The sequence below is a fragment of the Camelina sativa genome, chromosome 16 (genome assembly GCF_000633955.1).
Source record: "Camelina sativa cultivar DH55 chromosome 16, Cs, whole genome shotgun sequence".
Classification (NCBI taxonomy): domain Eukaryota; kingdom Viridiplantae; phylum Streptophyta; class Magnoliopsida; order Brassicales; family Brassicaceae; genus Camelina; species Camelina sativa.
In genome coordinates, this window is record NC_025700.1 from 20,804,254 (window position 1) to 20,818,884 (window position 14,631).

The window sequence follows — 14,631 nt, forward strand, 5'->3', positions numbered from 1 at the left end:
AGAAGAACACCTCCAGGTTTTGTTTCATATCATCCTTCACTTATGTATGATTTTGTGTTATTATTTGTTCCTTGTGTTGCTTTGAAATTTGTTAATGATCAGTGTTTCTGTTCATATTAAATTTTGAAAACAATTTGCTTAACTGGGAATTTTATTGTTGTAGGGACCTGAGACGAAGTGAAATTGATGATGATGTTCTTATTCTCGTAGTGTCACCACATTGCTATAGGTATGTCTGATTTAGCCTTATTTTATGATGTCAAACTATTTTTCTTTGTGAATTCATTATCTTCATTCAGTTGGTACCTTTGTGTGTGTGTTTTGATTGCATATCCACAGGCTGACATCCTTGTTCGGGGTTATGTTGGTTTGCCTTGAAGGTCTTAGACCAAGTCTTCCCAAAGGTACACTCTCTTCTTGTTGACATTGTTGTAGTCATTCCATCACTGATCGATTGGTGATGGTTTTATTTGATGGATCTTTTTTGTCTTTTCTTGGCTACATCTTCAGGTAGTAGTATTCTTCCTCTTAACCGATTTTTGTTTTGTTCATTCTATAAATGTGAAAAAACAGCTCTCTCTCTCTTTGTTGCAGATCATGAGGAACCAAGATTACTGTGTGGGAGGTTCGGAGAGAAAGAAAAATCATTGTGGGAGTGCGTTTGATTTCTGAGTTTAACTTTCAGGTTACCTCACATCTATGCACCTTTTGGCTTATAGCATATCAGTTGTTTTATTTAATATTGGCTAGTGTTGGTCCTTTGTTTCTTGTGTTTCCCAGATGATGTTCTTGCTGTGTACACACATTCAGATGAGAGATCGATGATCCACAGATTCTTTCCTACACGTTTTTGTTCTTAGACTTTGTCTTTTGTAACTGGTTTTTGTATTCAGTGTCTTTTTAACGAAAATATCTCTTTTCTGTTGCAGATCATGGAGGCACCGGGGGGACTGATATGACAAATCTTTCTTCTGTTCTGTCATATTTTTAAGTTTCTTGGTGCTACATCTTTTTATTACCATTGTCTTCATTACAACCACAAGTTGACCTTTGTTCTGTTATGTCTCACTTTATCTGTCGTTGCTCCTTGTTACCTCTTTCATGGTCTCTTCTTTCCCTTTGTTATATAAGCTCATGTTTTTCTATCGTGGAGGTTCAAGGCCTTATTGGAGGGAAGGATGGTTTGCGTATAACTTCGATTTTCTGGTTACTTCACATATATCTTGCTTGTTTTTTTTTAATTAACTAATGGCTATTGTTTCTTGACCTTTGTGTTTGTTCTACAGATATCACTTCACTTCGTAGATGTAAGATATGTCTTGTAAACGAGTTTGTTCTTCTATCTTATCCTCCCATGCAAAAGGCTCGACAAATTCAGGTATTCATTCCGTTTTCCCTCCCAAATCTGTTGCAATCAGTTTGTTTTAATATTACTCCATGATTTATTTCGGGTTCCTGAGATTTGGACTGTGCCATTGGGGAGTCTTCAACATTACTTTGCTATGTTATTGAAATTTTCAGTTAACAGTAATGTCGCTGATCTTCCTAATGATGTGGGCATGTATGTTTTACTTTTAAGCCCAAGACCCTACATTTTAGTGGAGGAGGATGCTTTGATCGGCTGGTGATGGTTTTGATGGATAGTTTTTGTCTTCTCTGCGCTACATCTTCAGGTAGTCTTCTTCCTCTTAACTGATTTTTTCTATGGTTTGGTTTCTAAATTGCATAGGTAGCTTTATATTTCTTTATGTTATTTACTTGTTGTTATGTTGTTTCAGGTTTTGGATGATGCTTTTATCGATGAGAGTGATCGCTTTAATTGACACGCTTCTTCTCTGTGCTACTTCTTCAAAGGGTTTTGTTCTTCCTCTTAACACGTCTTTTACTTCTTTTTTTGTTTTGTTTCTTCGTTTTGCAGGTCTTTTGGAAGCATACCATGATCCAATCATCACGCTTCTAATCCATGTTATTGTCTTCAAGCGTTCTCATGGGTTCCTTGCTTTAAACTCATCTCTATTTGCTTCTTTATTGTCACTTTGGTTCGGTGGTTTTGTCTTATCTTCTAGTTACATAAATATTTTTTGTTTTGTTGGTTTACATTTGTGGAGGATGATCCTGCGATTGATCGGTGATGGCTTTGACTGATCGTTGTCACTCTCTTACTCATGTTGCTCTTCTAGAGTTTGGTTTCTAAATTGATCATTCAAGGCTTTTTTATTATGTTCATGCGATTTTTAACTCTACTTGGCTCTGTTCATTTTAGATTGTGGAGGAGGATGCTTTGATCTGTTGGTGACAGTTTTGATGGCTTGTATTTGTCCTCTCTACGCTACATCTTCAGGTAGTCTTCTTCCACTTAACCGATTTTTTCTGTTTCTTTCTATATAAAGTGAAAAAAAACATCTCTGTCTCTCTTTGATGCAGATCATGAGGAACTTGGATTACTGTGTGGGATGTTCAAAGTGAAAAAACAAACATTGTGGGAGCGTTTGATTTCTGAGTTTAACTTCCAGGTTGCCTCGCATCTTTACACCTTTTTGAGTTTAACTTCCAGGTTGCCTCGCATCTTTACACCTTTTTGAGTTTAACTTCCAGGTTGCCTCGCATCTTTACACCTTTTTGCCTATCAGTTATTTTATTCAATATTGGCTATATTTTTACTGTTCACTGTGTGATAAGCTAATGTTTTTCTTTGCTTGTGTTAGGTCGTGGAATGTCGAGAATGTGGAGGTAGTTCCATTTTGTTAACTTTCCATCTACAGTATTCTCTGTTACCTCGTTGGTGGTTTTTCTCTTTTCTTTGGAGGTATGGTCATTTTTTCTTCCCCTTTTCTCTTTTTCTCTTTCTGATTTCATGATTTGCATTTTTCTACCATTTAAGTGCTAATCACTTCTGTTTGGGATGGTGTTTCTCTTTCTATGTGAATTTCAATGATGCAAGTAGATGTTCTATTTAGACTTGTTTGCCTAGATTCCTTTCAAGTCTACAAGTTGTCTCAACAGGGCTGACTGAACTTGGTGGGGATTCCATCTTTTTGGGTTTATTTGTCTTGGCGCCTTTGTCTGTCTGTTATTTTCTTCTGATTGTTATATGATTACTGTGTATTTCTAAGCTTTGATTTCCTCATTAGTTGCTGATCTCAATTGGTATGTTTCATTTTTTTTGGTTATTATTTGTCCTGTGTGTGTCTTCCAGCTGGATTTCTTTCATCCATCACTTGACTCTAATCTTTTGCAGTCTACTAACAGTCAGATGAAAGATGACCGTAAGTTCTTTTGTTATATGGGTTTGTACTTGTTACTTTGACCTTTTTAAGATAAATATATCTACTAACGTAGTTTTTGTATTGAATATCTTGGAGTCTTTTACGACTGTTCTAGTCTGAGCTCATCTTGTGCAGAAAGCTAGACATGTTGATTCATGAGTCATGAGTCATGACCGTTGTTAACAACCAGTGAGGTGGCTTTTATGTTGTGGTGTAGATTACTTGTTGCACCTTGTAGTCATAAAACGGCCAGTCTGCCACAATGAACTTTCACTTTTCTAAATTGCTTGGGTGGTCTTTTCTTATTTACTTGTCTATTTCTTGTTGATTAAGATTGTGGAGGATGCTATAAATATTGATCGGTGATGGCTTTGATTGATTGAGATTGTGTCACACGTTTTCTCTTTTTGCCGGTGTCCTTTCTCCCACATTCAGTTCCTAAGTAGATTATTTTTTCTGTATGTTGATACAGATCGTGGAGGCAATGGGATTTCTATGTTGAGTTGAATGTGTCTTCTCGGCTATCATTTTTTGGTTTCTTCTGATTTCTCTGTGCTGCATCTTTTTTTGTTTTTTTCCCCCGAATAACACAACTGCCTGTTATATCAACAATCACCTCTGTTATATTCGGTCTCAGTTGATCTTTGATCTCTCGGCATTCCATGTTACCTCTTTGCCGGTTTCTTATTTCTCTCTGTTTCCTTATTAGGGTCTATCTGTAATTTTCTTCTGATTGTTATATGTTTATAGGGTATTTTTAAGCTTTGATTTCCTCATTGGTTGCCGCAAGGAATGATCTCAATTGGTATGTTTCATTTTTGTTATTATTTCTCTTCTGTGTGTCTTCCAGCTGGATTTTTTAATGTCTACTAACGTAGTTTTTGTATTGAATATATTGGAGTCTTTTAGGATTGTTCTAGTATGAGCTCATCTTATGCACAAAGCTAGACATATTCTTGTTACACAGGTTAACAGTAAGATTTGGACAGTGCCATTGGGAAGTCTTCAACATTATTTTGCCATGTTATATGCTTGTGATTGTGGTTTTTTTTTTTTTTTAATGTGAAGTGTTTAATCTTACTCTCATATGCTTTTGATGGTGGTTTAGATGCTAATCACTTCTGTTTGGGATGGTGTTTTCTCTTTCTTTGTGAGTTCATTATCCATGAATTTATATGATGCAAGTAAAACTTCTGTTTGGACTTGTTTGCCTAGATTCCTTTCAAGTCTACAAGTTGTCTCAACAGGGATGAACTTGGGGCTTCCATCTTTGGTTGATTCAGGTGTAATGAGCTTCTTTTTCCTGGGTTAGATTCTTGGTATTAAAGAGAAGTAAGCTGTGAATTCCTCACTGGTTGCCTCTAGGATTGATCTCAACTGGTATGTTTCATTTTTGTTATTGTTTTCTCCTCTGTATATCTTATTGTATTTTCCCATGATTTCTTCATCAATCAGTTTACTCTGATCCTTTGCTGTCTACTCACAGTGAGATGAAAGATGATCATTACATCCTTTTAAAATGGGTTTGTACTTATTTTCTGTCGTTTTCATGATGGATGTGTTTACTTCAGTAGAGTTTTTGCATTGAACATCTTCAAGTCTGAGCTTTTCAGGTTTTCATTCCTCTTTCCTTCTTGGATCTTCTGCAATCTGTTGATTTATATATTATATTGCCTGCATTTTGATTCCTCATCTACCTCGTTCGATTCGCATTTTTGCTTATGCCTGATTCTTTTGTTAAGTCTTTTTTCATAGATATTTCAGGTTACTACTTGGTTTCTTCCTTGTTTATCCATTTTGGTGTGCTACATCTATTCCTAGTTCTTTTTTTTTTTTTTTTAATCTCAATTTTATATGCTTGTGATGGTAGCTAATCTATTTATGAATTGCTTCTCATCATAATTGGTATGTTGAGGATGTGAAGGAGCCAGACTCCCTTTTTGATTTTTTGGCATCGAAGATTGAATTAGTATTTATAGATTTGTTTTTTTTTCACTTCTTCTGTTTTGGTCACCAGTCACCACTATATTTGAGGGAGATGTGATCAGCTTTCCTTCCTTGTAGTCGCAGTTTTGGATTCCTGCGTGTAGATCTTTTGGTGTTTCTAATGATTGTATCTAATCTAATACAGTAACAGACTGATTCTGATTAGTAAATTAAAGTCTCAAATCTTCCTTCCATTGAAACGTTTGTTCAAACTTCAAAGTTCAAACTACACAAAGCGCACCGTTTAAGAATTGTTCATGGACATATCGACTTGGCCTGTTATTTAATTGAATTAATTGGGCCTATATATGGATTCGCACAAGACTGGGTTTGTAAAAGAACTGGCTAATAGCAAGACACGTGGACTGACCCCATAAATTAACAAGTGGAGACCGCTTATCATAAGTGTTGGTTGGTTGGTTTGGTTGAGTCAAGAACCATGGCTCTGTTTCAAGGGAAGGTGTCACTGTCCTCAAGTTATTCGTCGTTTCATTCTCTTCCGAGGTTAGTCGTTCCCAAGCCTCTTAGTAGCAGAGGCGCAGTGACAAGGTCCCGTTCGACTTGCAGAGCTTCGTGGCAAGAGGTTTGTGGTTCAATTTTTTATCTTCTCATTTGTTATCATCCTCGGTTTTTTTTTTTAATTTTACTTTTTCTTGCTTTTTTTTTTAGCTCGCCGGAGTATTGGTTTTCTCGGCGATACCTTTCACGGCGGTTAAAGCAATCGCGAACAGCTCATTGGGAGAATCTTTGCGGCGGAGATTGGAAGAGAAAAAGAAAGAAGCCGTTGAGACTTCTTCAAGATTCAAAGCTAAAGCTCAAAAGGCTAGAACCGACAGGTATATTAAATATTTTGTGTGGATAGATTATCTAACCATTAATTTGGCTAATCAGTATTAATTCTCATCATCTTACAAATTTTCTTGGTTTGTTCTTTGTAAGTGTGCAGCAAGTGGTATGGGGAAGAACGTCCCCGTTGGTTTGGTCCAATCCCATATGATTACCCGCCATACCTTACAGGAGAACTTCCTGGGGATTATGGATTCGACGTTGCTGGACTTGGCAAGGATCGTTTCACTTTTGATAAGTACTTCAAGTGAGTCTTCTCTTTTTTTTTTTTTTTAACCTTGTCTTGTTATAGTTTAGAACTTAGAAGCTGTCCATCTAGATCCTGATTCCTCTAGCCAACAACTATGACTGCCCCTCATGTGAGAAACATTCTGAAAATTCACTGAAGTTGACCATTAGTAGTTAAGTGATCCTAGCGCTTGTTTTGCAGCTTTGAAATACTTCATGCTCGTTGGGCCATGCTTGCAGCGTTGGGTGCTCTAATCCCTGAAATATTTGATCTCACGGGAGCTTTCCATTTTGCTGAACCTGTATGGTGGCGAGTTGGTTACTCGAAGCTTCAGGTTTCTTTCAGTAATTTAGCTCTCTTTTTTTCAAACATCTTTCACCATCTACTATCAAATTCCTAGTCAGTAGCATGACCAAGAAGAGGACGCCTTTGTTTTTCACTAGGGAGAAACGTTGGACTACTTGGGCATTCCGGGGCTGCACTTAGCTGGAAGCCAAGGTGTCATTGTAATCGCCATTTGTCAAGTACTCTTGATGGTAATTACAATTCAGACATCAAATACACATTTGCTTCACCTCATACATTCCCTTAACAAAATCCTTTATGCATACAGGTAGGACCGGAATATGCAAGATACTGTGGCATTGAGGCGTTAGAGCCACTGGGCATATACTTGCCAGGGGACATAAACTATCCCGGAGGGACGCTTTTTGATCCCTTGAACCTCTCTGAGGACCCGGTAGCTTTTGAAGATCTTAAGGTTAAAGAGATTAAAAACGGGAGACTAGCTATGGTCGCATGGCTTGGATTCTATTCACAGGCTGCTTTCACTGGAAAAGGTCCTGTTCAAAATTTTGTTGACTATGTCTCTGATCCCTTACATAACAATCTGGTAGCCATGCTTCTTCAGACATGAAGAGTCTACTATGTATGTACATATGTCAAAAAAAAAAAAGACAATGCGTGAATATGTTTAACACCATATGTTACTTAGTACATGATAACTATAACCAACACTTTATCTATTTCTAAATACTAAATCCTGTAATTGGCAACTTGAGGAATTTGTAAAAGAACAATCAATAGAATGTGTATAGTGTGTTGTTTTAAGTCTTAAACATATTATAGGTTCATAATACGACGTGTTCCGGTTTTGTGGATTGTAAAACGAGTGATCACTAGTATAATGGGATATTTTTATTCCCTCTTTTGTAAGTTGAAGCGCATCGTTATCACTTGTTACAACTATATACTGTAATTCTGTAAACACGTTTTATACATGGTATAGTGTCTTATTAAACTGGGGCATTGGAGTCCAAGGAAAAGGAAGATGATGGTGACTCACGGGGAAAAGGCCATTTCATAGTGGAATATCCACACTCTAATCGAACTCAAGACCTCACATGTGTTTAGCAAAGGACGTAACCAGTTGATCCGACAACAATACTCAATAGTATTGTACAAATTTATATATATTAACCTAAAGTGGCATCCATGCAAAAAATTGTAGAAAATCCACACTCCTGTGGGTCGAACCCGCATTCTCAGAGATTATTAGCATAGGACGTAACCAATTGATCTCACAATAACTCTCAATTATATCATACAATTTCATTTTTATAAACCTAAAAACGATCTTATTCCACCAGAGTGTGGATATTCCACTTTTTTTTTGTGAAGAAAACAAAACGACGTCGTTTTGCATTCTTGATGGTACACACGTGGATTATGAGTCAACATCTCTAACGTTTGACTTAAATCCGTTAACGTGGACTGTGCAATTAGCTCAATTTTGTGAGTATAGGTATGAAATTTGAAATGTATTAGGGTACATGTCTAAATTGGCACTCCTTGTTTGTATAGGCAGCAATTCACACTTTTGAGGGGTGTACGGGTATGAAATGGCCATTTTTCCGTGACTCACGAGTCATGATCATGACCAAGACATTCTATTAGTTTTTTTATGCTCTTTACAAGATTCTATTATTCTATAGACTATAGTTAATTTGCACATTACACACTTGACAAAAATAAAACTGTACATGATATTATTGGTTAATATAGTGGAAAACTGTTGTACCCTCGTCGGTAATGCGTAATGACTGCGTGCAGTGAACCATTCTCTAAAAGTCTAAGTAAACAAATATCAACTATTTTGTGTACAATTATACTCAATTTTTTATAATGAAGGATTCCTATATCTTGTTTCTGTAATGAAGGTTTATCTAGAAATTTAATTAGCAGACTAACTTAAGTCGTATTTGTCTTGAAGGCATTTTTATTGCTTCTGATGTGTTGTTGTCTTTGGAAAGCTTTCACCATCCCAAGGTATTATTAGTATTATTCATAAAGTATTCATGTATGCATTGATTTGTAAGAAACAAAAATCGATGAGATGTGTTCCTAATTCGTTCCGTCGGTGATATTTTGAAATATAATTTTTGGATGTAGGTTTTGTTGAGAATTCTCAGATATTGGGAGATATTTTAACCCGAAACCCGACACACCTGACTTCTCACGTGAGTCGAGGTGATCCTCAGCAACAACAAGTGACTCTATTTGTTTATATGTATATATGCTTATGCACTCCAACTTCGCTTAACATGACAATATTCCATAGCATATGCAAATATACCATGAGGACCTCAAAATAATATTATCATTTATCTCTTTTTTAAATCGTTTTACCGGTGATCATTGGGAAATCATCGTCTAAATCTATAGATTGTTTAGCGGTTAGCAAACCGATTACAACATTATTTATCAAATATTTCATGGTTCAAAGTTTATAAAAATATAAAAAATGTTTATAGATTCAAATTCAATTCTTAACTGAGATCATATCCTAGCTCCAATCTGATACACATGTTCAATATATGGACTATGGTTATGTACCAGGCTACTAGCATGTGAAAATTACGATCGTTTGATTATCTTTATTTTCTTACCATGAAGTTTCGTACCAGACAACCAAAACATGATTAAAGTAGTTTTCTTTTCTCTATCGTTGATGTTTGAACTCGAAACGTTCAAAACTTTTGTAGTTATCGATCGCTGAAACTATCAACTCTAGTTGAATTGCTAGTGTAGTTTGTTTAGCTATTGTTTTTTTAGTTTGATTTGTTCCGATTTCATGCATTTTACTTAGGCTTTTTTTTTAGACTTATTGACTGCTTGGCTATTTGTAGCCATCATGCGTAATCCAGATAATTAATTGAATAGCTTCTTGACTTGAGAAATAGATTTATCCAGATAATTAATTGAATAGTTATGTATGTGTATGTCGATGTAAACAAAAACAGTTTGTCCTCAAGTATAGGTCCCAAAAATATTGTGTCGGCCGACAAACTAAACACACTCGTTAGCTAACCCATATAAGTTAATATTGTAACGAAATTATTAAGGGTTTCAGATTAATAATGCGACTAATCAACTGATGTGAAATTTGTATTATAATATTTTTTTACTAATTAGGAAACAAAACAGAACTTCTCCACGTTACGTAATTAGACACTAAAAAAGCTCCCAAGAATAACTTGAATCTTTAAAATATAAAAAAATCGGAATCGATAGCAACAAACCATATTTGTTTCAAAAAGATTCGTTATCGTTCGGTCGTTCTAAAGTCTAAAGTCTAAACCAATTAATCATGAAGAGCTTCTTTTGGCATTACCAAACGTGACATATTCCATCGAGAATTAATAAAACCGATTACGCTTTCCTATATTTTCGTTGATATTGTGATCGTCGTTATTATTATTATTATCAAAAGCCCATAATTAACGTGCACGTTCTTCGATCAAGAACACTTCCAATCAAATTTCGGAAATTACGGTGACAATATCTCCTCCATATAGGAAAAACAGTAGCAGAATGCAGGAAACGATTTTGTGTACGCGTCAATAGGTAACAGCTGACCAACAAAATAAAATATAACGTTGGATTAATTTACACCCAAGCCTCATGTCTAGTTTTGGAAAGTGCATGATACATGGCTAGATTACGGAGGCTTCAACTTGATACAAATGGTGTCGTCACTCGTGATCTCAAATGTTTTATCTTGTAATACCCACTTATTATAACGAGTACATTTTCACGTATGTAAATGAATAAATATTTATGACTTTGTTTTCTTTGTTGGATACTAGTAAAAAGATATTTGGTAAGAAACTTTTACAAAAGCTTAATAATAGTACATGTTTAATTGTTCTTTTGATAGTACAAACTTGTGACATTGCTTTTCGTACAAATAATATTTTTCAAATTCATCGTGAATGAATATGTAAACAAAAAGGTTGAGAAACAGGAGAAAAGAGAGAGGTAGTACACAAGAAATGAAAGTAAGAAAAGAGTAAGTACAAAGCTTATCTATCTATATCTATCTACGTATGAGTTTGTTAGTATTCTCCAATCAAAATTGACATCTACCTTTCCGTACCAAATACAGCTGTTTCTCCACTTTTTAATCTATTACATGTAGTACGTATCTTAATTACATTCACACAATCTTATGCATATACTTCCATCACAGAAGAGAGAGAGATACAAGCAAAAAAGTAAACTTGATACGAAGAAAAAGGATTTACGAATTATCTTAACTTGATAAAAAGGCTAAAAGGGACTATTCTCGTGTTCGGATGTGTCACGCGCCGTAAGCTACTTGTTGCGTTGCATGCCGCGTAAAGAGACAGACTCACGCGACATAAATCCGTACATGAGAGAGATCGATCTCTTGTCTAAATTTAAAGAAGGGGCTGTTTCGTAGTTTTGTAAAAAGGATAATTATGTCTTTGTAATATCGACAGGTTTTTGGGTGGAATGGGAACGGTTTGGTGTGTGTTTTTTTTAGCCTTTTAGGCCTTTTTACCTTCCGGCTTCCGTTATTGTGACGCCGACTTCCCCCAAACGCGGACGCGTTTTTTTTATTTATGGTTACTTATTAGTGTGTTTAATTACTACTTGTAGTAGTAGGCTTAGATCTAAAAAACTGATAACTCCCAAATCCCAATTTATACGTTCGTTTATATATATATAGCGTGATTCGCGTTACCGACCTAGCTTGACTGTGTGTAATAGAATACAACTGTGACTTCGTTTTGATTCGTTTGACATTTCGTTTACCTATATAGATAGATTTGTCCATATCAAAGTAGACACTCATTTTCGGGTCCAAATACTCTCTCTTTTTTTTTGTGTGTACGAAATCTCTTTCTTCAGTATCGTTCTAGTATATTTGTTTCTACTTTTAGTTGATAAGTGCACATTGTTGAACTATATATAATTCAATTATTATTTATAAAAAAAAAAACAAAGCATTTTGTTTATCTAAAATATTGCTCAGCTCTCTTTTTTTTTCCCTACACGTAAAAACGATAATGAATACTACTAAGGTCTATGGAGGAAATTAACTATATTGTTTATTTATCAATGACGTATCAACTATTGACGAAAAGAGAGCTTATTGTTATCTTTAACAACAATAATATATAACGAAAGAGAGACTAATAAAACATGCTTATTATACTCATCGTTTGATAGGAAAATTGAAAGAATTCAAAAATTCAAATGGTGAATACTCAATAGTGAATATTATACGAATTTCTCATTGTATTATTGGAAATGTGTTTTCATATTATTATTGTTTTTTTTTCCTTTGTATTTTTCTGTAAATAATGAAGGATCGTATCTTGGATCCTTCATCTTTTTTTTTTTTTTCTCGACACTATTACAGAAAAGACCCCTTGTTCGTTCAGAATTTACAGTTTGTGCCACCGCCGAACAAAATAAGAAAAAAGTTTCGTAAAAAGGTTAGGAGTTGAAGACCAGAGAGAGGGAGAGAGAAAACAAGGAAAGAGGCTAAAAAAAAAAGAGAAAGAACACAAATTTAAGAGGGAAACACAACAAGGAAGAGAGCGGAGAATTAGAAAGCCATCGATTCCGAATCGATTTTTCAGGTCGAAAATTACGGAAGATTCGATTTTGGGAAGTTGGCCTCAAATCTGAACAAAGTCTCTGTTTTTTTTTTTTTTTTTTTAGATTCGATTTCGGAAAAAGGTGTGTTTTTTTTTTCTTTGTACCATTTTACTTAGAAGCTTGGATTCCAAAACCAAGTACGATTGAGAGCAGAGGAGTTATTACGCTCAGGTAACAGAGTCGGTTCATTTACCCCCTTTTTCAAATTTATGTTCATCTGATCTCTCTCTCTCTTCTATTTTCGGATAAAAGAGATCCCTTTTTTTTTTCTTATTTTCAAAATCTCTTAATTCTCTCGTTTGTTGAATTTTGTAGTTTGTGATAGGCGAAGAGAAAAAAGAGTCGAGTTTTAGAGAGAGAAAGGGAGAGACGATAGAAATGGATGAGGTAGGTCCTCAAGTAGCTGCTCCGATTTCAATTCACCATCCCATGGGGAAAAAACGAGATCTTTATCATCATCATCAGCCACACTGGCTTGTGCCATCTCAGCAGCCTAAAAATGATTGGAATCCCAATATGTGGGAGTGGAATAGCCAAAGATTTGAAGCTAAACAAGTTGAGGAGGAGGCAGCAGAGTCTCTCCGCCTTGGTAGTAGTAACAATAACAACAACAACAACAACAACGGTGGTTTGAGTTACGAGGGAAGAGGAGAAAGAGGCCTTGATTTGAATCTAGCCACTGGTTTTAACGATTTGGAAGACACCCCGGTGGCTGTAACCAGTCCTCCTAACAAGAAGGTTAAGTCCAGATCTCCGGGAAGGGGCGGCGGCGGCGGAGGAGGTAACTACCCTAAGTGTCAGGTTGATAATTGTAAGGAAGATCTATCAATTGCTAAGGATTATCATAGAAGACATAAAGTCTGTGAGGTTCATAGCAAAGCTACCAAAGCTCTTGTTGGCAAACAGATGCAGAGGTTTTGCCAACAGTGTAGCAGGTGAAAAGAATCTGACTTTTTTTTTTTATTGTAATCAATCCTTTTTTAGCTAGTGATGATTGGGTTCTTAAAGATTGCAACTTTTTGGTTGCTAGGTTTCATCTGCTATCTGAGTTTGATGAGGGAAAGAGAAGTTGTAGGCGTAGATTGGCTGGTCATAACAGGCGGAGGAGGAAAACGCAGCCCGAAGAGATTACATCTCGGGTTGTAGCTCCTGGGAATCGTGATAATACTTCTAATAACGCTAACATGGATGTCCTGGCTTTGTTAACAGCTTTAGCTTGTGCACAAGGTACTTAGGTTCTGCATCATTCTCTCTCTCTCTCTGGTTATTCTGTTTTTAGATGATCCATGTTTTGTAACAAAGTCTGTTTTGTGTTCCTTCAGGTAGGAATGAAGCTAAACCTAACGGGTCTCCGGGAGTGCCTCAAAGAGAGCAACTTGTTCAGATACTTAACAAGATCAATGCTTTACCTTTACCTATGGATCTTGTCTCAAAGTTGAACAATATTGGAATTTTAGCCAGAAAAAATCCGGATCAACCTTCCGCGATGAACCCTCAAAATGGTATGGATGGGGCTTCATCTCCCTCTACCATGGACTTACTTGCTGTTCTCTCGTCAACTTTAGGCTCATCTGCACCTGAGGCTATAGCATTGTTATCTCAAGGAGGGTTTGGTAACAAAGAAAGCAATGAAAAGACTAAGTTAACTTCTTCGGATCACGGTGCTACAACCCAATTAGAAAAGAGAACTTTGGAGTTTCCTTCTTTTGGGGGAGGAGAGAGGACAAGTAGCAGTAACCATTCTCCTTCTCAGGATTCAGATTCACGCGGTCAGGACACCAGATCGAGCTTATCTCTACAACTATTCACCTCTTCACCAGAGGATGAAAGTCGACCAACAGTTGCATCTTCAACAAAGTATTATTCTTCAGCCAGCAGTAACCCTGTTGATGATAGATCACCATCATCGTCTCCGGTCATGCAGGAGTTATTCCCGCTGCAGACTTCTCCTGAAAGCAGGAGGTGTAACAATTACAGAAACACTAGTCCCAGTCCCAAGACCAGTTGTAGGCCCCTAGAGCTCTTTGGCGCATCAATCAGAGGTCCTGCTGCAAATCCTAATTTTAATGTTTCCAGGCATCAATCTGGTTATGCCTCATCTGGTTCGGATTATTCTCCTCCCAGCTTAAACTCTGATGCTCAGGTATGCAGCAAGTCATATTCCCTTAGTAAACTAAATAAAGTTCTTACTAAAGCAGGTCTAAAGCCATTTTTTTATGGTTTTACAAACAGGACCGCACAGGAAAGATAGTTTTCAAACTACTTGGAAAAGATCCTAGTCAGCTCCCTGGGACATTGCGAACAGAGGTGATTGCTTCTGGGGCATTTCTA

At 36.3% G+C, this 14,631-nt stretch overlaps 2 protein-coding genes and 1 long non-coding RNA gene across 4 annotated transcripts in view; all 3 read left to right on the forward strand.

Moving 5' to 3' along the window:
• The window catches only part of LOC104751552, a 3,861-nt gene extending 3,050 nt beyond the window's left edge, over positions 1-811 (forward strand). The window contains exons 12-14 of the long non-coding RNA XR_002035865.1: positions 381-404; positions 595-685; positions 781-811. This is a non-coding gene — a long non-coding RNA (uncharacterized LOC104751552). The remainder of the gene's footprint in view (positions 1-380; positions 405-594; positions 686-780) is intronic.
• LOC104751554 (chlorophyll a-b binding protein of LHCII type 1-like) lies at positions 932-7,437 on the forward strand. The gene is made up of 10 exons (XM_010473508.2): positions 932-1,378; positions 1,580-1,673; positions 1,779-2,341; positions 2,425-2,513; positions 2,706-5,835; positions 5,922-6,088; positions 6,199-6,345; positions 6,529-6,661; positions 6,771-6,863; positions 6,941-7,437. Exons 5-10 carry the CDS (start codon positions 5,692-5,694, stop codon positions 7,241-7,243), a joined length of 987 nt encoding a protein of 328 aa, XP_010471810.1. The 5' UTR covers positions 932-1,378; positions 1,580-1,673; positions 1,779-2,341; positions 2,425-2,513; positions 2,706-5,691; the 3' UTR covers positions 7,244-7,437.
• Positions 12,135-14,631, forward strand: part of LOC104751555 (squamosa promoter-binding-like protein 16) — a 6,063-nt gene continuing 3,566 nt past the window's right edge. The window contains exons 1-4 of one of the 2 annotated variants that reach the window (XM_010473509.2): positions 12,135-12,471; positions 12,616-13,235; positions 13,331-13,527; positions 13,623-14,309. In XM_010473509.2, the coding sequence (XP_010471811.1) occupies positions 12,679-13,235; positions 13,331-13,527; positions 13,623-14,309 (1,441 nt within the window). In that variant the 5' untranslated portion in view covers positions 12,135-12,471; positions 12,616-12,678. Of the gene's footprint in view, positions 12,472-12,615; positions 13,236-13,330; positions 13,528-13,622; positions 14,355-14,631 lie in introns of both variants that reach the window. The other variant, XM_010473510.2, reaches the window with a different exon arrangement.

Bases quoted from the DNA above. Each gene is read 5' to 3' on its own strand.
- LOC104751554 (XM_010473508.2), top strand. From the start codon at position 5,692: ATGGCTCTGTTTCAAGGGAAGGTGTCACTGTCCTCAAGTTATTCGTCG. The intron at 6,089-6,198 runs GTATATTAAATA...GTAAGTGTGCAG, and splicing joins CAAAAGGCTAGAACCGACAG to CAAGTGGTATGGGGAAGAAC. The intron at 6,346-6,528 runs GTGAGTCTTCTC...CTTGTTTTGCAG, and splicing joins ACTTTTGATAAGTACTTCAA to CTTTGAAATACTTCATGCTC.